The sequence below is a fragment of the Pristiophorus japonicus genome, chromosome 22 (assembly GCF_044704955.1).
Source record: "Pristiophorus japonicus isolate sPriJap1 chromosome 22, sPriJap1.hap1, whole genome shotgun sequence".
NCBI classification, from domain to species: domain Eukaryota; kingdom Metazoa; phylum Chordata; class Chondrichthyes; family Pristiophoridae; genus Pristiophorus; species Pristiophorus japonicus.
Genome location: NC_091998.1, coordinates 29,166,983 through 29,193,050, shown reverse-complemented (window position 1 = coordinate 29,193,050; position 26,068 = coordinate 29,166,983). Strand labels below are relative to the sequence as shown.

At 48.1% G+C, this 26,068-nt stretch overlaps 1 protein-coding gene across 2 annotated transcripts in view; it reads right to left on the bottom strand.

Moving 5' to 3' along the window:
- marchf8 (membrane-associated ring finger (C3HC4) 8) overlaps positions 1-26,068 on the bottom strand; it is a 61,407-nt gene that overhangs the window by 12,994 nt on the left and 22,345 nt on the right. The window contains exons 2-3 of one of the 2 annotated variants that reach the window (XM_070865420.1): positions 14,126-14,176; positions 2,358-2,437 (exon numbers count right to left, since the gene is read on the bottom strand). In XM_070865420.1, coding sequence (XP_070721521.1) covers positions 2,358-2,437; positions 14,126-14,176 — 131 coding nt within the window. The remainder of the gene's footprint in view (positions 1-2,357; positions 2,438-14,125; positions 14,177-26,068) is intronic. The other variant, XM_070865421.1, reaches the window with a different exon arrangement.

Here is a 26,068-nt window from a genome sequence, read left to right as displayed (position 1 = left end):
AGCACACAGCCAGTACTCAAGTACCACACGCTATATCGCCTTCCCGCTCTACACTTTGTGTTCTTGGAGAGCTCCCTTCAGGAGCAAAGAAACACCTCTGGTATTTAGTTAGATACAGTAAAGAAGCACGTGTTAAAAGTGGCCCATCGCCAAATCATTTTGTTTTAAATTTGTTCCGGAGATGTGAGCATCACAGGGTTTTCACAGGCCACTGAGGGGTAGGAGGGGAGAGAGAGAGCCTTCAATACAATAACAGAGGTCAAAGGTCGGAGATCGCCACCTTACAATGGGAGGCGACAACCTGTGCACAATGGGAGTCGCCGTAACAGTCATTGAGGGGAAACTCTGGCTACTTTCTGATCAATTATCTTAATTCCCTTACGATACCCCGAGCCACCAATTAAAACTCCATCGCCTCTGCAGGAGTGCAGCAAGGGACATCAATCAAAAGCCACTAGAGGCCACAAATCGTTTGAAAGCGTTTCCCTTAGATTTGGAGGCATTTGTTGTTTTCAGATTCACCCTAGCTGAAAGTAATTTGATTCTCGGCTTTATTTCTTTCCCTCAGTAAAATTGAAAGGAGTCAGTTTTCACTTTAAGTTCCAAAACAGTGTCCTGTTAAAATAGGTAAAGGGGACAAGCAGCAGTTGTGAAGGCAAGCTTCTACAAAGCACTATGTGTTGTAGCCTACAACTGAAAGGAACAATATAGCACAGGGAGAGGCGCAGGGGATTCCATTTTGAGAGGACACTAAGAGAATCAAGGGGGCAATGGGAGGGGCTATTATTTGAAGAACCAACCTGCACACCTCCCAAGATGGTGATAGAGGGGGCGAGGGGCGCCATTTTACAGATGTCAGGGAAGGACGCTCAAGATCACTGTCTCCTTCAAATGAGCAAAGGGGAGCTCGCAGGTCTTCATGCTCGATTTCCAGCAGAGGACCTTGGGTTGCAGATTCTTCTTCGAAGACATCATCATCTCCAATGTCCTCGGAGCAGAAGGAGTCGCTGGACAAATGTGCAACAGGCAAACGAGCGCCGTTCCTCCCTGGCTCAGGAAACCTCTTCAGAGTGCAAGTGCTCGAGGCGTGCGAGGGAGGGGCGATGAGGCGGTACAGGTAGGACATCCGACCGCCGGGCTCTCCCTCGGTGACTGCGACCTCAACAACGCGGAGACCATCCCGAGTCCCACGGCTGTTTGAGAGAGCCGAGGCGAAGGGGAGCATCTGGGAGCTCAGGCTGGATCTCAGCGGCTTGCAATGATGCTCTCGTTGTTTGCTGTGCTGCGGTCTCTTGGCCAGGGAGCTCATCTCCGGGACGGGCGTTAACTTTCCATCGGAGCACGCCCTGTCGACAAAGCTCAGGCGGCTCGCTGACCGGTCGGGCTTCGTGTGGACATCGTTGAGGGACTTGGAGTGCTTCACCTCCCCACGGTCTGCGGCCAGCTTCCTGGGACAAAGGAGACGGGCCAACTCCTCCCCAAATGAGCTCAGCTTCCTCGCTCGTTGCGGCGCGTCTCGGCATAGAATGGTTGCAGCGGCAGCCCCTGGAGCCAAAGCAGCTCTGCTTTGGGGGCTGTTCAGCAGGACAACAGCAGTCTGCAGTGGACTGTGCGGCACTTGCTCAGAGGGAATTGCATTTGAACTGCACGCAGGGGGAGCGGGCATCGGGAACAGACAGGAGAAAGATGGGAAAAGAACAAACATGAAAACAACTCAGGATATATCGCATCACCCGCTGCCTCAAAGTCACCCGTGGAACTTATATTAGCTCTTTGACAACACAAGAATGGAGAAAAAAAAAAACAGTTATACATTGTGCAAAAAAATCATCCCCAAATGTTGTCACTCCCTCCAATTTTCTCCCCTCTCCTCAAAGTGTTGTGTCATGTCGCGATCTGGCTTGGGGTGTAGGGGAGTGGGAGCTGTTCGGTCCTTTTATCAGTGAGCCAAGACTGTGGGACTATTCAACTGTTGAAGCATCACAGTCAGCACTGATCTCAACTGAGAGCCACACGGGTGACATTTCCAACACAGACCGCTTGAATAAGGGGAGCGGGAACCTTGCTTTCTAACCCTCACCCCCTCCTCCTCCCTCCACCTCCTCCTCCTCCCTCCACCTCCAAGTTCAGTCACACTGCTGCCAATTGTAATGCCCCCAATGGTTGAGCTTAACTAGTCCCAGACCAGGTACTGAAGCGGAAAGGATTGCAGTCTGTATGGCACCCGTGCTACACAAAACAGGAACTCACCCACTGAGCCCTCAGAAAGGGGGTGGGAGGCCCCAGGATATTAACGGTGCTAACTTGATGAGGAAACAATCGAGTTTCATTGAAAGGTTTCCCAGAGCGAGAATTACCTGCAGATATCCTGATCCGAGGGACTGACCGAGGTCCGTGAGAAACTGCGAGGTGCCGTCACGGAGGTCGGGCTGCCTACCTGCATCACACCACACAAGTCAGGTTACCACAGCACTGCAGCCACTTTAACATTGCAGCACAGTCAGATCCAACACATCACAACCACTCTGCCGTCAACATCGGCTTAATACAGACCATCAGGCAGTGCCCAAGGTTATTTGCCTGTTCTGGATTCAGGTAGGGTTGGCAACTGTGGTTGGACACATCTCTGGAGGTTTGATCACACGTGTGCACACTAGGTCCGTGCAGCAGAGCTGGTCTCCAGTCGTCTTGGTTAATCCTTGTCACTGGACCAAGACCTAGCTCGGTCAAGCCCGTGTGGTGGCCGTTGTACACCAGCCACCACACGTTAAAAAAATCCATGCACAGGCATCTTCCACCCTGTAGTTCAGGACCTGGAATATTAGGTCCTTCATTGAAACACCTGTGAACTCATCCTTTTTTGGCGTGGAAGCAAGTCATCCTCGCTTCAAGGGACCGCCTATGACTGACTGACTGGTTTGATCTCATGGCCTCCCACCTCCAACCCACTCGGTCAAACAACCTTTGGTCACCCTTATCTCCAATATTTTTTTTATAACGAAGCATCTTTGAAAATTAAACAAAAAGGAAGCGGATTGAGTAGCAACTTTCAAAAGGGAGTTGGATAAATACTTGTAAAGGAAAATGCGCTGGGCTATGGGGAAAGAGCGAGGCATAGCTCTTTCGTTGGATAGCTCTTTCAAAGAGCCGGCACAGTCATGATGGGCCAAATGGCCTCTTTCTGTGAAATGAAATAAAAAGCACTGGTTTTTATTGCCCCGCTGATTTCTCTCCCGGGTTTGCTTGCGGCAGTATCCTGGAGATTAATGTGATTCCTGGAGAATGCAAGGCAATCCTGGAGAGTTGGCAACCCGAGACTCGGGCAAATCAAAAAATAAACCAGATCAAATCAACTGTGAGCAGACACTGGCGAGAAATACCACAGGATGTTTGTGACCAGAGAACATCAATTGCATTTAATCAGCATACATAATATCTTAATAAATAACCACATACAGGCTCTACAAAATATCAGTGGGCAGCACTCTCGCCTCCGAGTCAGAAGGTTGTGGGTTCAAGTCCCACTCCAGGGACTGGAGCACAAATATATAGTCTGACACTTCAATACAGTGCTGAGGGAGTGCTGCACTGTCAGAGGTGCCGTCTTTCGGAAGCGATGTTAAACCGAGGCCCCATCTACTCTCTCAGGTGGATGTAAAAGATCCCACGGCACTATTTCGAAGAAGAGCAGGGGGAGTTATCCCCGGTGTCCTGGCCAATATTTATCCCTCAATCAACGCAACAGATTATCCAGTCGCTATCGCATTGCTGTTTGTGGGAGCTTGCTGTGCGCCAAAGTACATCCTGAAATTCTTTCTTTTTAAAAAAAAAGGCCCAGCATGTATCGTACTCTCAGTCCCTCCGCCCCATGGAACTCTTAAGATAAGATACTGAAGACTGCGATGCGTTTTGAGAATCCAGGGTGGAGTTGGCTACTCTCCCTTATGTGGCCGAGACTGTAATTCCCGTCTTGGGCTGTATAGTCACCTCAGAACTTTTTTTTTTATATAAAAGGAGTGGAAGCAAGTCTCGATTTCGCGGGACTGCCTGTGACGATAACGATAATATATCACCTCCCTCGGTGACCGAGGCCCTCAGCTCAGCAGCAAGATGGATACGTACCCCTGGAAGAGACAGGAGTCACCAATCAATTCCCTGACGCACCAGTGCTGGTCGTTGGCAACCGGGTTTCTGACCAGCTGAAACCTCTCGAGGCCCGTCCTGCACAAGCCGGAGCAGCAACTCGTGCTTCACTGGCTCGTGTAGACTTCCCCAAGTCAGCGGAGTGCCGGGGCCGAGGGCCATTGGAGAGCCGGGGTCCCCGAGCCAGCGGACAGCCAGGGCCCAAGGTGTTGAACAGCCGGGGACTGAGTCAGCGGAGAGCCAGGTCCCCGAGTCAGCGGAGTCCTGGGGCCCGGGGCAATCAGAGAGCCAGTGCACGGAGTGATGGGAGAGCCAGGGAGGGCCCTCCTTCCACACTCCATCAAAAGATGAACCACGTCATTTTTTAAATCTTAATACGGATCCAGTGCTGCAGCAATCACACCACGCCCGAGACGGTCACTATCGCACGGTCAAACTTATTCATTCTCGGGACATGGCGTCGCTGGCAAGGTCGGCATTCATTGCCCATCCCTAGTTGCCCCGAGGGGTGATTGTGGGTCCTGAACTGCTGCAGTGTCGCAGTATTTCAGTGGCTTGCTTCAACAGGCAGTTAGGAGCAGACTGGTGCCAGACTGGAGTCACAAGTAGGCCCACACCATACAAGGACGGCAGGTTTCCATCGCTGAAGGATATTAGTGAACCAGTTGGGTTTTGACACAGCTTCAAGGTCACTTATGCTGATACCAGCTTTATATTTCCAGGTTAATTTAAAAACGGAATTCAAATTGGCAAACTACCACGGTGGGATTTGAACCCACGTTCTGTCCATTACTAGTCCAGTGACACGACCACGATTTGACGGTATCGCTTACGCCGCACGGCAATGTTAATTCAATAACTCCTCTGGGGAAACAAATGTCGCTTTAAATCCAAATGATTATACTCAGCATTTCCACCTTTCACCTGCAGTGGCTGTCTTGTTGATTGGCATCGGCACAGAGTGGGCCATCCCGGATCACCCAGCAGCAAATGACGACATTATCGAGTCACCTCTCTCGTCCCCCGAGCCCCTCATCCGTCACTCAGCCGTATCTGCAACCTGAGATCTGCCAGAAGGTTTGGGAAAGTGCCGTTTCGAGCCCTTTGACGTCCCAGTGCTGGGGAGATTCTGTCACGACATCAAGATCTGTTCATGTCAGAAACTCGGGATTTATGGAAATCAACCACGACACACATCCCCCACAGCAGGCGTCTTAAAGAGCAGAGAGACCCCACCTATCTCAACATCTTTTATTCATTGTCTACATATATAACCTTTTTTTAAAGTTGATGGTCAAAACAGCAGCTTTTTGTTCAAATATTGTGCAGAACGGATTTGGAACTCCTTCACGGCAAATGAGCCAAAGGTGGGCAGAGGAAACGTTTCAAGGACACCCTCAAAGACTCCGACAAAGTGCAACGTCCCCACCGACACCTGGGAGTCCCTGGCCAAAGATCACCCCAAGTGGAGGGAGTGCATCCGGGAGGACACTGACCACCGAGTCTCATCGCCGAGAGCATGCAGAAATCAAGCGCAGGCAACGGAAGGAGCATGCGGCAAACCTGTCCCACCCACCCTTACCCTCAACGACTATCTGTCCCACCTGTGACAGAGACTGTGGCTCTGTTCAGCCACCTAAGGACTCATTTTAAGAGTGGAAGCAAGTCTTCCTCAATTCCGAGGGACTGCCCATGATGATGATGATTAGGGGAGCACATTTTTGTATCTTCAGATATCCATGAGGCACTGTGGGCTATCAGCAGCAGCAGAATTGTATTCCACCACAATCTGTAACCTCATGGCCCGGCATATCCCTCACTCTACCATTACCATCAAGCCAGGGGACCAACCCTGGTTCAGTGAGGAGTACCAAAAAGCATGCCAGGAGCAGCACCAGGAGTACCTAAAAATGAGGTACCAACCTGGGGAAGCTGCAACACAGGACTACATGTATGCTAAACAGCGGAAGCAGCATGCTATAGACAGGGCTAAGTGATCCCACAATCAATGGATCAGATCAAAGCTCTGCAGTCCTGCCACATCCAGTCGTGAATGGTGGTGGACAATTAAACAACTAACGGGAGGAGAAGGCTCCATGAATATCCCCATCCTCAATGATGGCAGAGCCCAGCACACAAGTGCAAAAGGCAAGACTGAAGAGTTTGCAACCATTTTCAGCCAGAAGTGCCGAGTGGATGATCCATCTCGGCTTCCTCCTGAGGTCCCCATCATCACAGAAGCCAGTCTTCAGCCAATTCGATTCACTCCACGTGATATCAAGAAACGGCTGAGTGCACTGGATACAGCAAAGGCTATGGGCCACGACAACATTCCAGCTGTTGTGCTGAAGACATGTGCTCCAGAACTAGCCGCGCTTCTAGCCAAACTGTTCCAGTGCAGCTACAACACTGGCATCTACCCAACAATGTGAAAAGCTGCCCAGGTTTGCCCTGTCCACAACAAGCAGGACAAATCAAATCCAATCCAATCAATTACCGCCCCATCAGTCTACTCTCAATCATCAGCAAAGTGATGGAAGGTGTCGTCGACAGTGCTATCAAGTGGCACTCACTCACCAATAACTTGCTCACCGATGCTCAGTTTGGGTTCCGCCAGGACCACTCGGCGCCAGACCCTATTACAGCCTTGGTCCTAACATGGCCAAAGGGGCTGAATTCCAGAGGTGAGGAGAAACTGACTGCCCTCGACATCAAAGCAGCAATTGACCGAGTGCAACATCAAAACTGAAGTCAATGGGAATCAGGGGAAAACTCTCCACTGGCTGGAGTCATACCTAGTACAAAAGGAAGATGGTTGTGGTTGTTGGAGGTCAATCATCCCAGCCCCAGGACATCATTGCAAAAGATTGGGAGCGCGATAGTGATAGGGGATTCGATGGTGAGGGGAATAGATAGGCGTTTCTGCGGACGCAACCGAGACTCCAGGATGGTATGTTGCCTCCCTGGTGCAAGGGTCAAGGATGTCTCAGAGTGGGTGCAGGACATTCTGAAATGGGAGGGAGAACAGCCAGTTGTCGTGGTGCACATTGGTACCAACGACATAGGTAAAAAAAGGGATGAGGTCCTACGAGACGAATTTAAGGAGCTAGGAGCTAAATTAAAAAGTAGGACCTCAAAAGTAGTAATCTCGGGATTGCTACCAGTGCCACGTGCTAGTCAGAGTAGGAATCGCAGGATAGCGCAGATGAATACATGGCTTGAGCAGTGGTGCAGCAGGGAGGGATTCAAATTCTTGGGGCATTGGAACCGGTTCTGGGGGAGGTGGGACCAGTACAAACCGGACGGTCTGCACCTGGGCAGGACCGGAACCAATGTCCTAGGGGGAGTGTTTGCTAGTGCTGTTGGGGAGGAGTTAAACTAATATTGCAGGGGGATGGGAACCTATGCAGGGAGACAGAGGGAGACAAAAATGAGGCAAAAGCAAAAGACAGAAAGGAGATGAGGAAAAGTGGAGGGCAGAGAAACCCAAGGCAAAGAACAAAAAGGGCCACTGTACAGCAAAATTCTAAAAGGACAAAGGGTGTTAAAAAAGCAAGCCTGAAGGCTTTGTGTCTTAACGCAAGGAGTATCCGCAATAAGGTGGATGAATTAACTGTGCAAATAGATGTTAACAAATATGATGTGATTGGGATTACGGAGACGTGGCTCCAGGATGATCAGGGCTGGGAACACAACATCCAGGGGTATTCAACATTCAGGAAGGATAGAATAAAAGGAAAAGGAGGTGGGGTAGCATTGCTGGTTAAAGAGGAGATTAATGCAATAGTTAGGAAAGACATTAGCTTGGATGATGTGAACCTATATGGGTAGAGCTGCAGAACACTAAAGGGCAAAAATCGTTAGTGGGAGTTGTGTACAGACCTCCAAACAGTAGTAGTGATGTTGGGGAGGGCATCAAACAGGAAATTAGGAGTGCATGCAATAAAGGTGCAGCAGTTATAATGGGTGACTTTAATATGCACATAGATTGGGCCAGCCAAACTGGAAGCAATACGGTGGTGGAGGATTTCCTGGAGTGCATAAGGGATGGTTTTCTAGACCAATATGTCGAGGAACCAACTAGGGGGGAGGCCATCTTAGACTGGGTGTTGTGTAATGAGAGAGGATTAATTAGCAATCTCATTGTGCGAGGCCCCTTGGGGAAGAGTGACCATAATATGGTGGAATTCTGCATTAGGATGGAGAATGAAACAGTTAATTCAGAGACCATGGTCCAGAACATAAAGAAGGGTAACTTTGAAGGTATGAGGCATGAATTGGCTAAGATAGATTGGCTAATGATACTTAAGGGGTTGACTGTGGATGGGCAATGGCAGACATTTAGAGACCGCATAGATGAATTACAACAATTGTACATTCCTGTCTGGCGTAAAAATAAAAAAGGGAAGGTGGCTCAACCGTGGCTATCTAGGGAAATCAGGGATATTATTAAAGCCAAGGAAATGGCATACAAATTGGCCAGAAATAGCAGCGAACCTGGGGACTGGGAGAAATTTAGAACTCAGCAGAGGAGGACAAAGGGTTTGATTAGGGCAGGGAAAATGGAGTACGAGAAGAAGCTTGCAGGGAACATTAAAGCGGATTGCAAAAGTTTCTATAGGTATGTAAAGAGAAAAAGGTTAGTAAAGACAAACATAGGTCCCCTGCAGTCAGAATCAGGGGAAGTCATAACGGGGAACAAAGAAATGGCAGACCAATTGAACAAGTACTTTGGTTCAGTATTCACTAAGGAGGACACAAACAACCTTCCGGATATAAAAGTGGTCAGAGGGTCTAGTAAGGAGGAGGAACTGAGGGAAATCTTTATTAGTCGGGAAATTGTGTTAGGGAAATTGATGGGATTGAAGGCTGATAAATCCCCAGGGCCTGATGGACTGCATCCCAGAGTACTTAAGGAGGTGGCCTTGGAAATAGCGGATGCATTGACAGTCATTTTCCAACATTCCATTGACTCTGGATCAGTTCCTATCGAGTGGAGGGTAGCCAATGTAACCCCACTTTTTAAAAAAGGAGGGAGAGAGAAAGCAGGGAATTATAGATCGGTCAGCCTGACCTCAGTAGTGGGTAAAATGATGGAATCAATTATTAAGGATGTCATAGCAGCGCATTTGGAAAATGGTGACATGATAGGTCCAAGTCAGCATGGATTTGTGAAAGGGAGATCATGCTTGACAAATCTTCTGGAATTTTTTGAGGATGTTTCCAATAAAGTGGACAAAGGAGTACCAGTTGATGTGGTATATTTGGACTTTCAGAAGGCTTTCGACAAGGTCCCACACAGGAGATTAATGTGCAAAGTTAGAGCACATGGGATTGGGGGTAGTGTGCTGACGTGGATTGAGAACTGGTTGTCAGACAGGAAGCAAAGAGTAGGAGTAAATGGGTACTTTTCGGAATGGCAGGCAGTGACTAGTGGGGTACCGCAGGGTTCTGTGCTGGGGCCCCAGCTGTTTACATTGTACATTAATGATTTAGACGAGGGAATTAAATGTCGTATCTCCAAATTTGCGGATGACACTAAGTTGGGTGGCAGTGTGAGCTGCGAGGAGGATGCTATGAGGCTGCGGAGTGACTTGGATAGGTTAGGTGAGTGGGCAAATGCGTGGCAGATGAAGTATAATGTGGATAAATGTGAGGTTATCCATTTTGGTGGTAAAAACAGAGAGACAGACTATTATCTGAATGGTGACAGATTAGGAAAAGGGAAGGTGCAACGAGACCTGGGTGTCATGGTACATCAGTCATTGAAGGTTGGCATGCAGGTACAGCAGGCGGTTAAGAAAGCAAATGGCATGTTGGCCTTCATAGCGAGGGGATTTGAGTACAGGGGCAGGGAGGTGTTGCTGCAGTTGTACAGGGCCTTGGTGAGGCCACACCTGGAGTATTGTGCACAGTTTTGGTCTCCTAACTTGAGGAAGGACATTCTTGCTATTGAGGGAGTGCAGCGAAGATTCACCAGACTGATTCCCGGGATGGTGGAACTGACCTATCAAGAAAGACTGGATCAACTGGGCTTGTATTCACTGGAGTTCAGAAGAGTGCGAGGGGACCTCATAGAAACGTTTAAAATTCTGACGGATTTGGACAGGTTGGATGCAGGAAGAATGTTCCCAATGTTGGGGAAGTCCAGAACCAGAGGTCACAGTCTAAGGATAAGGGGTAAGCCATTTAGGACCGAGATAAGGAGAAACTTCTTCACCCAGAGAGTGGTGAACCTGTGGAATTCTCTACCACAGAAAGTAGTTGAGGCCAATTCACTAAATATATTCAAAAGGGAGTTAGATGAAGTCCTTACAACTCGGGGGATCAAGGGATATGGCGTGAAAGCAGGAAGGGGGTACTGAAGTTGCATGTTCAGCCATGAACTCATTGAATGGCGGTGCAGGCTAGAAGGGCTGAATGGCCTGCTCCTGCACCTATTTTCTATGTTTCTATGTTTCTATGTTCCTCAGAGCAGTATCCTAGGCCCAACCATCTTCAGCTGCTTCATCAATGACCTTCCCTCCATCATAAGGTCAGAAGTGGGGATGTTCGCTGATGATTGCTCAGTGTTCAGTTCCATTCGCAACTCCTCAGATAATGGAGCAGTCCACGCCCGCATGCAGCAACACCTGGACGATATTTAGGCTTGGGCTAATGTGGCAAGTAACATTTGTACCACACAAGTGCCAGGCAATGACCATCTCCTACAAGCGAGAGTCTAACCACCTCCCTTTGATATTCAACACCATCAACATCCTGGGGGTCACCATTGACCAGAAGCTTAATCGGACCAGCCACATAAATACTGCGACAACAAGAGCAGGTCAGAGGCTGGGTATTCTGCAGCGAGTGTCTCACCTCCTGACTCCCCAAAGCCTTTCCACCATCTACAAGGCACAAGTATGATGGAATACTCTCCACTTGCCTGGATGAGTGCAGTTCCAACAACACTCAAGAAGCTCGACACCATCCAGGATAAAGCTGACTGCTTGATTGGCACCCCATCCACCACCTTAAAACATTCACTCACTCCACCACCGGCGCACCATGGCTGCAGTGTGTACCATCTACAAGATGCACTGCTGGACATGTCAGGCGGCCAATGGCAGTATGGAGAGGGCGAGGTGGAGGTGCGAGGTCATGTGATGATACCTTCAGGAACTAATCAGAGTTTGCAAGCCTAGTGCCCATTGGCCCAATACAAGGATGTCTTTAATGTGGTTTTAAAGGAGGAGGGTGAGGCAGAGAGGTGAATCAGGAGGGAATTCGACAGCTTGGGGCCTCGACGGCTGAAGGCACGGCCACCAATGATGGGACGATGAAATCAAGGAGGGGGGGGGGGGAAGGGTGCAGAAATGATAAAGGGGACCAAGTTAAAAGGAAAGATCTCTTGCAAATGGAAGAGTGAACAGATGCCTGATGGAACCACACAGGCACTACGCCGCTTGTGGCTGCAAGGACTGTGTGACTCAGTCTAAAATAGAATCTGGGCGATAGCTCCATCAGCCAGTCCGAAAGTCAGGTCTATTGACGCACGAATGAACAAACTCAAGGACCACCCAGCTAAGGCAGCTGGAGAATAGGCGATGACGTGCTTGCCAGCAGTGTTCAATACTTTAAGTGATTCTGATTCAAATGTGTGTGAAGAATATCAGGCCCTTGAGTTGCACAATGCTTTGACTTGATTGTGTAGTTTATAGATACAGATCTCAAATCACTAGAGATTTTTCCCCAGGTTTGAGACGTTATATTATCGGAGTACAATAGGTGGTTGGTTCTCTCACTGAATACAATAGAAATGTGACCTTTTAAAAAAAGGAGTAGGCTGCAGCAGGAAATATTGACCCTGCCAGTTTGATTCCCTGAGCTCCTCCAGGATCATTGACAGAATTGTCAGATAAATCTCAACTTTATCTCCACCACCCCCGCTGCACCCACTCCCCCATAAACAGATTAGATAAATACTTGGTGAATTTAGTGAATGGTGGGAAGATCTTGAACCTGCAGGCCTGGGAATGTGATGGCTGGGTTTTTAAGGCCCTGTAAGGCGTCGGTACTGGAGCGGACAGTGCCTCACCGAGCGGGGGCAGGCGGATGGGCCAACCCCGGGCCGGGAACGGGTTTCCGCGGCGGCCCCCTTTCCGACGCCAGTGTGGAATTGCCCCACCGGAGCAGCCGGTCGGTACCTCCGACAGCTTTCCCCTGCGGGAAGCCAAGAGAGGCTGGGCGGCGCGTCCGGCCTTAAAGTGGAGCTCGTGCTGCCGGTGCCTCCATTTTATTTTAATTGTCTGCCCACTCCGAGGTCGGCCCGACACTCCCCCTTGGGTAGCGGGCTGCTGGCCCGGCCAAAACCCTCCCTGGTGGCCCAAATGGGCCCCAACTAAGCCCCATGCTGAGCCCGCAGAGGCCCTCCCCTTTAACTGAAGGGGGGGGGGGGGGGGCGTTGTGACGTGGCAACACGGCACTGACGACTCATCGGGGCGGCCGACCCGACCGAAAGCACTTCCACCCCTCAGCACCGCCCCGAACGGAAAGAGACGACAGAGGCGAATATCGGCGCAAGATGCGCCCCACGGATTGGAGTAAAGAAGGTCAACATCAGTAAGTGCGCTTACTTTCTGTGGACCAAGACCTTGCTCCGTCCCGCCCGTGTGGTGGCTGGTGTGCAAAGGTCACCCCATGTTAACAGAATGCATGCACAGGCATCGTCCACCATTTAAAATGAGTTCAGTCGTCGCCCGAGTGCTAATTCTGAGTGTGGAAACAAGTCATCCTCGACCCCGAGGGACTGCCTGCGATGGAGGATGATGGTCAAGGAGCAATTTCGTCTGAGACTCCAGGCTGCAGTATGGCTCCAGGCCTCAGGTGGGCACTGGCCTGTGGTGAAGCACCAGGCCGCAGACAGGAAAACCACAAGGAGTACCATGGTGTAGTGGCCATATTGCTGGATCAGTAACCCAGTGCAACGCGAGTTTAAATCCCACCAGAGCAGTTTGTGAACTTGAACTCAGCTTAGAATAAAGCTGGAAATTAGTTTTTTGGGGGAAAACTGGTGTTGAAGCGGTCGGAATGCCATAAATTGGATTGGTTCACTAATGTCCTGCAAGCGTGCTGTCCTTACCAATCCAGCCTATTCATGCCTCTCATCCCACACCAATATGGCTGACTCCTAACAGCCGTCTGAAGACGGCAACTGGAGATGGCCAATAAATGCCAGTGACATCCAAAGCCCAAGAGTGAATCGAAAAATTTAACAACATTATCAAATTTGCTATAATCCTGAAAGAAAGGAGATCAGAACTGAGCGATCGAGTGTGCCGAGGCAAGTGAATAAACTGCAGGCTCCCCATGACTGTTGGCACCCAATGTAAATCAGGAGGAAGACAGGGTAGCAGTGTGGGGTCAGGGTACTGAGGGTTACGGAACCCAGGCTGGGAGATGGGGGTTAAGATACGGATCAGGCATGATCTAACTGAAGGGGGCTGAATGGCCTCCTCCTGTCCCAATAAAGGTTTTGGATAGTAATCTTTGAATCTCCGCTCATTGTGGATCTCACGGGTTCCATTTGCTGCCCTGGGTCTGTCCAAACAGGAACTAAAAACTGTGATGTCAGCAAGTTTTAGAAATGGTATTTTCCCCGTGCAGCATGTCCACTTGTGACAGCACTGATGAAATGGCCCCCTCTTAATGGTTTGAATGCCGTGGACGGTATTAATCAGCAATTACTTTAATGCTGTGGTCTGCCTGTCAAATCAATCAGCAGAACGTTAAGATGCTGCTTTCATGCTCATGAGAGTCAGGGCTTCTAATCGAAGGGAATAATAATCAGGAGTCTTGCACAGCGAGAGCGCTCTGTAAATAAAGCTGCAACAGCAACGGCGGCTTAGAATAAAATGACCTTAATTATCACAGAGCAGCTTGCAATATATCGTTCAGCGGTAGGTCAAAAACCGGGCCTCGTCGGAAAATCGGCACGTACCTTTGAGATGTTGCTGGAACGGCTGGTAGAATGGGCCAGAGGCTTCTCATTCTGCAAGGGAAAAGTGTGCCACGTTAGTCTTCCTGAGTAAACATTCCTGATCCAAAACAATACTTGCCGAAAAACAAAACCTGTCGCTTTGGGCCCTGCGCAGCAACATTACCTGAGCACAGGAAGGAGCGATCGTCACGGTGAATCTGCAGCCACAAGCGCCCACATTTTGGGACATCGCAACAGAAACAAATCAAAGACTTGCATTTCTATAGCGCCTTGCACAACCGCAGGATGTCCTAAACCGCTTTACGGCCAGTGAAGGACTTTTGAAGCGTAGTCACTGGTGTAATGCAAGAACCGCAGCAGCGATTTTTTGCACAGTAAGCTCCTACAAACAGCAGGTAATCTGCTTTAGTGATGTTGAGAGAGAGAGAAGGGGAGAAAGAGAGAGAAAGAGAGAGAGAAGAAGGAGAGGCGGCGAGAGAGGAGAGAGAGAGAAGGCGGCGAGAGAGAGGAACGAGAGAGAGTAGGAGAGAGCGAGAGCGCTAGCAAAAAAATTAATCTGAATTTACATAGCGCTATTCACAACCACCGGACGTCTCAAAGCGCTTTACAGCCAATTAAATACTTTTGGAGTGTAGTCACTGTTGTAATGTGGGATAAATATTGGCCAGGATACAGGGGATAACTCGCCTGCTCTTCTTTAAAATAGTGCCATGGGATCTTTTATGTTCACCTGAGAGAGCAGACAGGCCTCAGTTTAACGTCTCACCTGAAAGGCGGCACCTCCGACAGTGCAGCACTTCCTCAGCACTGCATTGGAGCATCAGCCTAGATTCTTGCACTCAGGCCTCTGGAGAGGGTTCTGAACCCACAACCTTCTGACTTAGAGGCAAAAATGCCACCCACTGAGCCAGGGCTGACGTAAGCGAGAATATTCAGCCTCTATTATGGTAATCTGAGCAGAGTGTGAAGCATGAGTCAAGTGTGTATTTAAACGCGGAATGAAGACATAAATGAGTCTGAGACCCATCATCCCTATGAAGCCAAGTCCAGTCACAAATTGTTTAGCAGATTCCAGACTCCCCTCTCATTCATTCATTGGTAGTTGGAGATAGGTCACCTGGTGAAGGTCAGAAGGGCAGAATGACTCCTGAACAGTGAGCTGAGGGGATAGGGTGAGAGAATGGATCAACATTCTGCTCGATTATCCAGAGGTCGACAAAATGGGATTCACTATTTTCTCGGTATTACTCCAGCAAAACGTCCCAAGGTGCTTCACAGGAGCGTTATCAGACAGAAATTGACATCAAGCCAGAGGACATATTAGGACAGGTGGCCAAAAGCTTAGTCAGAGAGGTAGGTTTTAAGAGTCTTATTCATTAGGAAACAGAGGTAGCGAGGTTTAGGGTGGGAATTCCAGAGCTCGAGGCTGAATGGAGAGGGGAGTGAACAACAGATGCCACGAATGTCCCAGGCAGAACGAGCGATGTGGATGTTTGTCAACGCCACTCGAGTCCCATCCGTTCCAGTCCCACACACTCTGCCAGTCAGGGCTGCCAACTCTGGTTGGACATATTTCTGGAGGTCTGATCAAGTGACGCTTATCTGAAAATATTACATTTACCTTATAATTGTTCGGTCCCCTGTAACAGAGTGCCTTTGCTCACGGTTTTGAGCGAGGATTTCCGAGAACTGGGAAGCTGCCCAGATTATGCAAAGGAAGTACATGGGCACAAACCCCAGGCACAAAGCACATGGCTCAAAGCCCAAGCACAATTCTTCTCCTGGGTTTCTAGCAGCAGTGCCCGGAAGATCCATCTCCCATTCCCAAGGACCCCTGGACACTCTGGGAGGGTGGGGGACCCGAGCTGTAACTGGTTCTTGAATTCTCGGATACTTCGTGTTTCAGCGTGCAGTATCCCTCGAGAGCAATTGCCAATTGTGTAATTAATCGCCACATTCCACGAGGACTAAAGGGATGCCTCAGTCCAACACCTTCAGGGTATTAAATATCGTTGTTTTCTTGGCGCAAGGGTGCTAAGTTTTTTTTAATAAAAGCTGGTTGCTCCGAATTAAGAATCTATGGCCAAGGTCACTCAGCCTTACACCAGCAAGCTAAACAGATATACAGATATACAGATGCAAAAAACGTTGATTCTGTGCACAAACAGCAAACACTGAATTTTTTTAATTTTTGTGCAGTAAACACGATTGGAAGCTGTTCCTGATTTGTCGAATGAATCGGGAAAACAAGACTTTAATTGCGGCTGCTAAAAAACATTTAAATACTCATCCCTCGGGGGAATTCCAATTAGCAGTGATTGCAGTCAGAGGCAGGAACATGCTAAAGGGACCCACAGTAATCATTCTGCCTGTGCTGGGAGGAGCTACATCTCCACATTACATTCGCACAATAACACAGAAGCTAAACCAGACATGGTAACTTGGATACCTTTACTGTTCCAGTGTGTCCAGTGGTAATGGGGTTGACGAGAGCAATTTCTAATGTTAATCACTAACCTTAACCCCAACCCTTAAACTTAACCACTAATCACTAACATTAACTCCCAACTCCTATCCCTAATCACTTACCACTCATCACAGGCAGTCCCTCGAAATCGAGGAAGACTTGCTTCCACTCGAAAAGCGAGTTCTGAACTGTACAGTCCAATACGGGAATTACAGTCTCTGTCACAGGTGGGACAGACAGTGGTTGAAGGAGAGAGTGGGTGGGACAGGTTTGCCGCACGCTCCTTCCACTGTCCGTGCTTGATTTCTGCATGCTCTCGGCGACGAGACTCGAGGTGCTCAACGCCCTCCCGGATGCACTTCCTCCACTTAGGGTGGTCTTTGGCCAGGGACTCACAGGTGTCGATGGGGATATTGCATTTTATCAGGGAGGCTTTGAGAGTGTCCTTGAAACGTTTCCTCTGCCCACCTGGGGTTCACTTGCCGTGTCGGAGCTCCGAGTAGAGCATTTCCTTTAGGAGTCTCGTGTCGGGCATGCCATCAATGTGGCTTGCCCAGCGAAGCTGGTCGAGTGTGGTCAGTGCTTCAATACTGCGGATGTTGGCCTGATCCTAACCACTAACCACCAACCTTAACCCTGAATCCTTATCCCTAACCACCAACCTTAACTACCATCTTTAACCCCTAACCACTATCCCCTAACCTTAACCACTAATCCCTAACCCTAACCTTTATTCCCTAATCTAAACCCCAAACCTCTGACCACTTACCCCTAACTTTAACCACTAAATCACAATGTGTCAGTAGTCATTGTGATGCCATCAATGATGCATGCCGGCTGCAGTGTCAATAGTTATTGTGTCAGATTACTCAGCAACGATGTGTTGAGTGATTGAAGTGAAGACAAATGGGAATAGGCACCAGGATGGAGGATTAGAAAGGAGAAACAAAGTGCACAAAGGACTGGGAGAGACAGATAGCACTCGAGTAAGAAATAGTACGCTATTAGGTGGGATCAGACTAAGAGAGAATACAAGAAAGTTTAAGATAGGTTTACAGTGCATGTATGTGAATGCACGAAGTGTGGTAAATAAGGTTGGTGAGCTGCAGATGGGGATATGATGTTGTTGCAATAATTGAGACTTGGCTCCAAAAATGACAAGATTGGGTACTAAATATTCCTGGATATAAGGTGTTCAGGAAAGAAAGGAGGTGTGGTGGCATTACAGAAGAATAATAATAAGAAGAAGAAGATTACAGTGCTTAAGAGAGAGGATGTTCTGGAGGGGTCAAGGACAGAATCTATTTGATCAGAGTTGAGAAATAATACAGGTGCCGTTACATTACTAGGTGTATTCTAATAGGCCGCCAACGAGTGGGAATGATATAGAGGAGGAAATTTGCAGGGAAATTACAGAGAGGTGCAAGAACTATAGAATAGTGATAAAAGGGTCTTCAATTATCCTAATATAGACGGGGATATTAACCGTGTAAAGGGCAGAGAGGGCGAAGAATTTCTGAAGTGTGTTCAGGAGAACTTTCTTGATCAGTATGTTTCCAGCCCGCTGAGGAAGGAGGCATTGCTGGATCTGGTTCTGGGGAATGAGGTAGGTCAAGTGGAGCAAGTGTCAGTAGGGGAACATTTAGGGAACAGTGATCATAGTATCATAAGGTTTAGATTAGCTATGGAAAAGGACAGGGAGCAATCTACAGCAAAAATACTAAATTGGAGGAAAGCCAATTTCAGTGGGTTGAGAACGGACCTGGCCCAGGTAAATTGGAATCAAAGATTGGCAGGCAAAACTGTGATGGAACAATGGGCTGCCTTTGGAGGAGATGGTTCGGGTGCAGTCGAGGTACATTCCCATGAGGGGGAAAGGTAGGACAACCAAAGGTAGGTGACGAAAGAGAGAGAGTAAGAAGCAGCAGCAAAAGAGCGAGCTTGACATTGTCGAGAATACGTAGGAACCAGGCTGAATATAGAAAGTTCAGAGGGGAAGTGAAAAAGGAAATGAGGGGCAAAGATGGAGTATGAGAATAGATTGGCAGCTAACATAAAAGGGAATTCAAAGGTCTTCTATAGGCATATAAATAATAAATGGATCGTAAGAGGAGGGGTGGGACCGATTTGGGACCAAAATGAGACCTACGCATGGAGGCAGAGGACATGGCTGAAATACTAAATGAATACTTTGAATCTTGTCGTTACCAAGGAAGATGCTGCTAAACTCTAAGTGAAAGAGGAGGTAGTGGAGATATTGGATGGGATAAAAATTGATAAAGAGGAGGTACTAGAAAGGCTGGCTGTATTTAAAGTAGATAAGTCACCAGGACCGGATGGGATGCATCCTAGGATGCTGAAGGAAGTAAAGGTGGAAATTGCAGAGATACTGGCCATAATTGTTTAACTTGGATACAGGGGTGGTTATAGAGGATGGAGAATTGCAAATGTCACACCCTTGTTCAAAAAAGGGTGCAGTCAGTTTAACCTCGGGAGTGGGGAAACTTTTAGAAACGATAATCCAGGACAAAATTAACAATCACTTGGACAAGCGTGAATTAATTAAGGAAAGCTAGCACGGATTTGTTAAAGGCAAATCAAGGTTAACCAACTTGATTTGAGTTTTTTGATGAGGTAACAGAGAGGGTTGATGAGGGAAATGCAGTTGACGTGGTGTACATGGATTTCCAAAAGGCGTTTGATGAAGTGCCACATAATAGGCTTGCCAGCAAAGTAAAAAAAAAACATTGAATAAAAGGGACAGTGGCAGTGGATATGGAATTGGCTAAGTGACAGGAAACAGTGAGTCGTGGTGAACGTTTGTTTTTAGGATATTTATTTTATTTGTTCTGGGGTATGGCATCACTGCCAAGGCCGGCATTTATTGCCCATCCCTAAGTGCCGTGAGAAGGTGGTGGTGAGCCGCCTTCTTGAACCGCTGCAGTCCATGTGGTGAAGGTACTCCCACAGTGCTGTTAGGGAAGGAGTTCCAGGATTTTGACCCAGCGATGAAGGAATGGCGAAATATTTCCTAGTTAGGATGGTGTGTGACTTGGAGGTGAACCAAGAGGTGGTGGTGTTCCCAAGCACCTACTGCCCTTGTCCTTCTAGGTGGTAGAGGTCGCGGGTTTAGGAGGTGCTGCTGAAGAAACCTTGGCGAGTTGCTGCAGTGCATCTTACACATGAAATTGGTTAAGTGACAGGAAACAGAGTGGTGGTGAATGGTTGTTTCTCAGACTGGAGGAAGGTAAACAGTGGTGTTCCCTAGGGGCTGGTACTAGGACCACTGCTTTTCTTGATGTATATAAATGACTTAGACTTGGGTGTACAGGGCACAATTTCAAAATTTGCAGATGACATAGGGAGGAGGATAGTGATAGACTTCAAGAGGACACCGACAGGCTGGTGAAATGGGTGGACATATGGCAGATGAAGTTTAATGCAGAAAAGTGAGAAGTGATATATTTTGGTAGGAAGAATGAGGAGAGGCAATATAAACTAAAGGGTACAATTCTAAAGGGAGGTGTATGAACAGAGACCTGGGGGTATATGTGCACAAATCGTTAAAGGTGGCAAGGCAGGTTGAGAAAGCGGTTAAAAAAGCATACGGGATCCTGGGCTTCATAAATATAGGCAGAGAGTACAAAAACAAGGAAGTTATGATGAACCTTTATAAAACACTGGTTCGGCCTCAACTGGAGTGTTGTGTCCAATTCTGGGCACCGCACTTGAGGAAGGATGTGAAGGCCTTGGAAAGGACGCAGAGAAGATTTACGAGAATGGTTCCAGGGATGAAGGACTTCAGTTATATGGAGAAGCTGAGGTCACAGTGAGGACACAGATTTAAGGCGATTGGCAGAAGAACCAAAGGTGACGTGAGGAAAACCCTTTTTACGCAGCGAGTGGTTAGGATCTGGAATGCACTGCCTGAGAGGGTGGTGGAGGCAGACTCAATCGTGGCTTTCAAAAAAGAGAGTTGGGTAAATGCCTGAAGGAAAAAATTTGCAGGGCGAGGGGGAGTGGGACTGGCTGAAGTGCTCTTGCAGAGAGCCGGAGTGGGCTCAACGGGCCGAATGGCCTCCTCCTGCGCTGTAACCATTCTATAATTCTATTAAAGTTAGATTATTTTAAATTACAATTACATTCAGGCCCAAGATCTGGATACGATGAGCGATTGTTTCACAAACCTTGCTGACTTGAAGATCCGTAGCAACTTAGCAGTTAGGGTGAAGGGAGCAGTGTGATTGGGGAGCGAGTGGTGACAAGTTGGCAAACGGCATCATCACTGCCTGGTCTCAAAGGCCATTGGGCAGATCAGAGTGTCCTGGTGGGAGGGGGAGGGATCACAGAGTCATAGTGGCAGAGGCCTGGTAGGATCAGGAGAGAGGGAGAGTTGTGGTGGGAGAAGGCCGGAGGGGCTTAGTGTGAGATTCCTGATGGAACTCCATTTATACAGCACTTTAAAGCATCCCAAATCTAGGCTGACACTCAGTGCAGTGCTGAGGCAGTGCTGCACAGTCGGAGGTGCCGTCTTTCAGATGAGGCATTAGAGCAGGTGAATATAAAAGATCCCATGTCACTATTTTGAAGAAGAGCAGGGGAGTTATCCCCGCTGTCCTGGCCAATATTTTACCCATTACTTAAAAAAAGATCACCTTGCTGTTTGTGGGAGCTTGCTGTGCGCTAAGCTGGCTGCCGCATTTCCTACATTACAACAGTGACTACACTTCAAAAGTACTTCATTGGCTGCAAAGCGCTTTGGGACGCTCCGAGGTCGTGAAAGGTGCTACAGAAATTAAAGTCTTTCTTTCTTTAGACATTAGCAGGTGGTGAATGAGGGAAATCCACACTGGAATAGTCATACAAGGGGGCATTTATATCAACTATGCATCCCCTCCATTGGGAATTCAGACACACACTACGCCCAATCTAACCATTTCTCACTCTGAATTTTCTTATTTTATGTGCACAGGCATCACTTGTTGATGGATACCAATGACACAGAATGTACAGCCCAAGGCAGGCCATTCGGCCCACAGGTCTGTGCCCATGTTGATGTGCCTGCCTCCTCCTACCCTACTTCATCCAATCCCATCAATATATCTGGGTCCTTTCTCCCTCATGTACTTACTAGCTTCCCCTTAAAGGCATCTCTTGTGCGTCTCTCCCTTAACTGAAGGGAATATAATCGTAGAATGGTCAAAGACTCGTGTGTGATGGTGTTTGAAGCTGGATAACTGTTGTGTTTCAGTATATAATGTTGGAAAGTGTGAGGTCATGCACTTTGCCAGAAAAAAATCAAAGAGCAAGTTATTATTTAAATGGAGAAAAATTGCAAAGTGCTGCAGTACAGCAGTTCCTGGGGGTACTTGTTCATGAAACACAAAAGGTTAGGATGCAGGTACAGCAAGTGATCAAGGCGATCAATGAAATCTTGGCCTTTATTGCAAAGGGGATGGAGCATAAAAGCAGGGAAGTCTTGCTACAGTTATACAGGGTATTGGTGAGGACCACACCTGGAATACTGCGTACAATTTTGGTTTCCATATTTACGAAAGGATATACTTGCTTTGAAGGCAATTCAGAGAAGGTTCACAAGGTTGATTCCAGAGATGAGGGGGTTGACTTATGAGGAAAGGTTGAGACGGTTGGGCCTCTACTTATTGGAATTCAGAAGAATGAGAGGTGATCTTATCGAAACTTATAAGATTGAGAGGGGGCTTGACAAGGTGGATGCAGAGAGGATGTTTCCACTGATGGGGGAGACTGGAACTAGAGGGCATGATCTTAGAATAAGGGGCCACCCATTTAAAACTGAAACGAGGAGAAATTTCTTCTCAGAGGGTTGTAAATCTGTGGAATTCGCTGCCTCAGAGAGCTGTGGAAGCTGGGACATTGAATAAATTTAAGACAGAAATAGACCGTTTCTTAAACAATAAGGGTTTATGGAGAGTGGGCAAAATCATATTAAATGGGCGGAGCAGGCTCGAGGGGCCGTATGGCCTACTCCTGCTCCTATTTCTTATGTTCTTATGTTCGAGAGAGGAACAGTGGGAGTGCAATAATAAACAATATGTAAAGCAAAAAGCCAGCAGACTGGTTCTTCCACATTTCAAATGTCATCATCATCATAGGCGGTCCCTCGAAACGAGGATGACTTGCTTCCACACCAAAAAGCGATGAGTTCACAGGTGTTTCAATGAAGGACCTAATATTCCAGATCCCGAACTACATCCTGAAGGGTGGAAGATGCCTGTGCTTGGATTTTTTTAAACATGTGGTGACCGTTGCACATCAGCCACCACACGGGCTTGACAGAACTAGGTCTTGGTCTAGTGGCAAGGATTAACCAGGACGACTGGAGACCAGCTCTGCTGCATAGACCGAGTGCATGCACATATCGTAGTGTGGGCTGGCGTGTGCTGCCCCTGGGCCCTCGCCTCTCCTGGGCCCCGGACTCTCACTGCTCCTTCGCCCCTCCTGCTGTGCCTGCTCGCAGTGCAATCAGCAACCTGGCTTCATAGCCATCGCTCTCCTGCAGCAGCACGCGCTGCTTCCTACAGTGGTATGCCACCGCACGCTGCTCCATCCAATGGCCCCGGCCTGCTGATCCCTCACCCAGTGTTTGCACCCCCCTCTCCCCCAGTGCCTGCACCCATCCCTTGCCCAATGCCTGCACCCATCCCTTGCCTAGTGCCTGCATCCACCTCTCCCCCAGTGCCTGCACCCATCCCTTGCCCAATGCCTGCACCCATCCCTTGCCTAGTGCCTGCATCCACCTTTCCCCCAGTGTCTGCAATAAAACACAGAATGGGATGTCCGGCCCAGGCCTCGCTGCAACTGGGGTTTGGGTCCGGCTCCAGTCTCAGTCCCTGGTCATTGTCATTTCACAGATTCAAGGGGAAGATGGTGGTATTGGCAGTGATACCCCACCTCACAACTCAAACCCCCCCAAACACCAGATTCTCCAAATCAGCTGGAATAAGGTGTTTGTTAACTGCGAAACCCATCTGTGAGAGGAGATGGAATAAGGTCTGAGATTGACAGGGAAGGGACTATAAATATCTCAAATGTGGGGGTGGGTAAACTGGATTGTATGGTTAATAAACAACAAATACACAAATCACAAAGTTGTGACACAGGTTAGCAACGCCATAAAAAGCAAACCAATCAATAGGGTTTTTCTCTAGAGGTATAGAATTAAAAAGTAGGCAAGTCTAAATCTGTATTGAACCTTGGTTAAATCACACTTGGAGCACTGCATACAGTTCTGGTCGCCATATTATAAAAAGGATATAGAGGCACTGGAGAGGGTGCAGAGAAGATTTACAAGGATGATACCAGAAATGCGAGGGTATACATATCAGGAAAAGGCTGGGTCTCTTTCCTTTTGAAAAAAGGTTGAAGGGTGATCTAATAGAGATCTTTAAAATTATGAAAAGTTTTGATAGAGTGGATACAGAGAGAATGTTTCCACTTGTGGGGCAGAACATAACTAGAGGCCATCAATATAAGAGTCACCAAGAAATCCAATAGGGAATTCAGGAGAAACTTCTTTACCCAAAGAGTGGTGAGAATGTGGAACTCGCTGCCACAGGGAGTGGTTGAAGAGAATAGTTTGGATGCATTTAAGGGGAGGCTAGACAAGCATATACGAGAGACGGGAATAGAGGGTTATGCTGATAGATTTAGATGAGGAAAGACGGGAGGAGGCTCGAGTGGAGCATAAACGCCGGCATGGACTGGTGGGGCCGAATGGCCCGTATCTCTGATGTAATCCATGTTAAGTCCCTGCTCCTCTGCTGTGTCTGTGCTGACGGAGCGTCACTTTGTAAACCAGTCTCGATTGTCCAATCATTCAGGAATTGTTTACAAGAGCAAAATGCCGGAAATCTGAAATTCAATCAGTAAATGCTGGAAAACACTCAGTGGGTCTGATGAAAGGTCATCGACCTGAAACGTTAACTCGGGGTTTTTTTTCTCTGCACAGTTGCTGCCTGGCCTGCTGAGTGCTTTCTAGCATTATTTTTTTTATTGTTTATAAGGAGCTTGTTAATGGATTGCATATTCAAGAAGCGACAGATTTCTAAAGATTGAGGAAATCGAGGGATATGGGGACAGTGCAGGAAAGTGGAGTTGAGGTAGAAGATCAGCCATGATTTTATTGAATGGCGGGGCAGGCTCGAGGGGCCGAATGGCTTACTCCTAATTCTTATGTTCTTATTGATGTCAATTAGGGTTGCCAACCCTCCAGGATTCCCCCAGAGTCTCCAGGAATTAAAGACTTGAAGTGCCGTAACCTGCAGGGCTACGGACCAAGAGCTGGAAAGTGGGATTGGCTGGATAGCTCTCTGTGGGTCGGCACAGACACGATGGGCCAAATGGCCTCCTTCTGTGCCGTAAATTTCTATGATTCCAGGACACTGCGGTGAAAAATCACAGGGACGGTAAATAATTGTGGAGTGGGGTGGGGGGGGGGGTTCCAAAAATTCTTTGAACAATTTCACTTTTTAGCTATAAAAATATTGGACTTGAAAAAAGGGCTGTTTGACAGACAGTCAAGACTCATGCAATCGGGTAACGGAGACGGCTCGCTTTCCAATCGGCCGTGGGAAGGCGGGACTCCGCGAGGATGGGTGGGTCAGGTGACCAATGGCGGGAGCGTAGGGGCAGGGCAGTATTGGCGAGGAGGAGGAGGTCCTGTGATGGGATCTCCAGGAATATGTCCAACCAGAGTTAGCAACCCATGTCACTACAGGCGAGCGCGCTGGAAGTATGAAAATTGCTGAAGGTTCCAGCTAATATTGGCTAACCTCATTAGCATGGAATCTTCACGACGCTATGATTTAATAGAAGAATCTGTGCTATTGTTTCTTTCTCAAGATCACAAGGGAAATACAGAGAGTGAGGGCATTCAGCACACACATCTGGAAAAACATATCGGCAGCCAGCAACTTCCCCAGGGTGTACAGGACCATAGGAACAGGGGGCCATTCAGCCCCTCGAGCCTGTTCTGCCATTCAGTGTGATCATGGCTGATCTGCGACCCAACTCCATACCTGCCTTTTGCCCATATCCCACAATACCTTTGGTTAACAAAAGCGATCAATCTCCAATTTTAAATTAATTGATCTAGCTTCAATAGCCGTTTGCAGAAGAGAGTTACAAACTTCTACCGCCCTTTGTGTGCAGAAGTGTTTCCTAATTTCACTTTTTTTTTTAAAAACTATTCCCCCTAGTCCCAGAATCCCCAACCAATGGAAATAGTTTCTCGATTTACCCTGTTTCCCTTGCTCTTCCACAGTGCTTCGTACAAAGTATTTACTGCACAGAAACGGCCATTCGGCCCAACAGGTCTGTGCCGGTGTTTATGTTCCACACGAGCCTCGTCCCACCCCTCTTCATCTCACCCCATCAACATATCCTTCTATTCCTTTCTCCCTTATCGAGCTTCCCCTTAAATGCACCTATGCTAA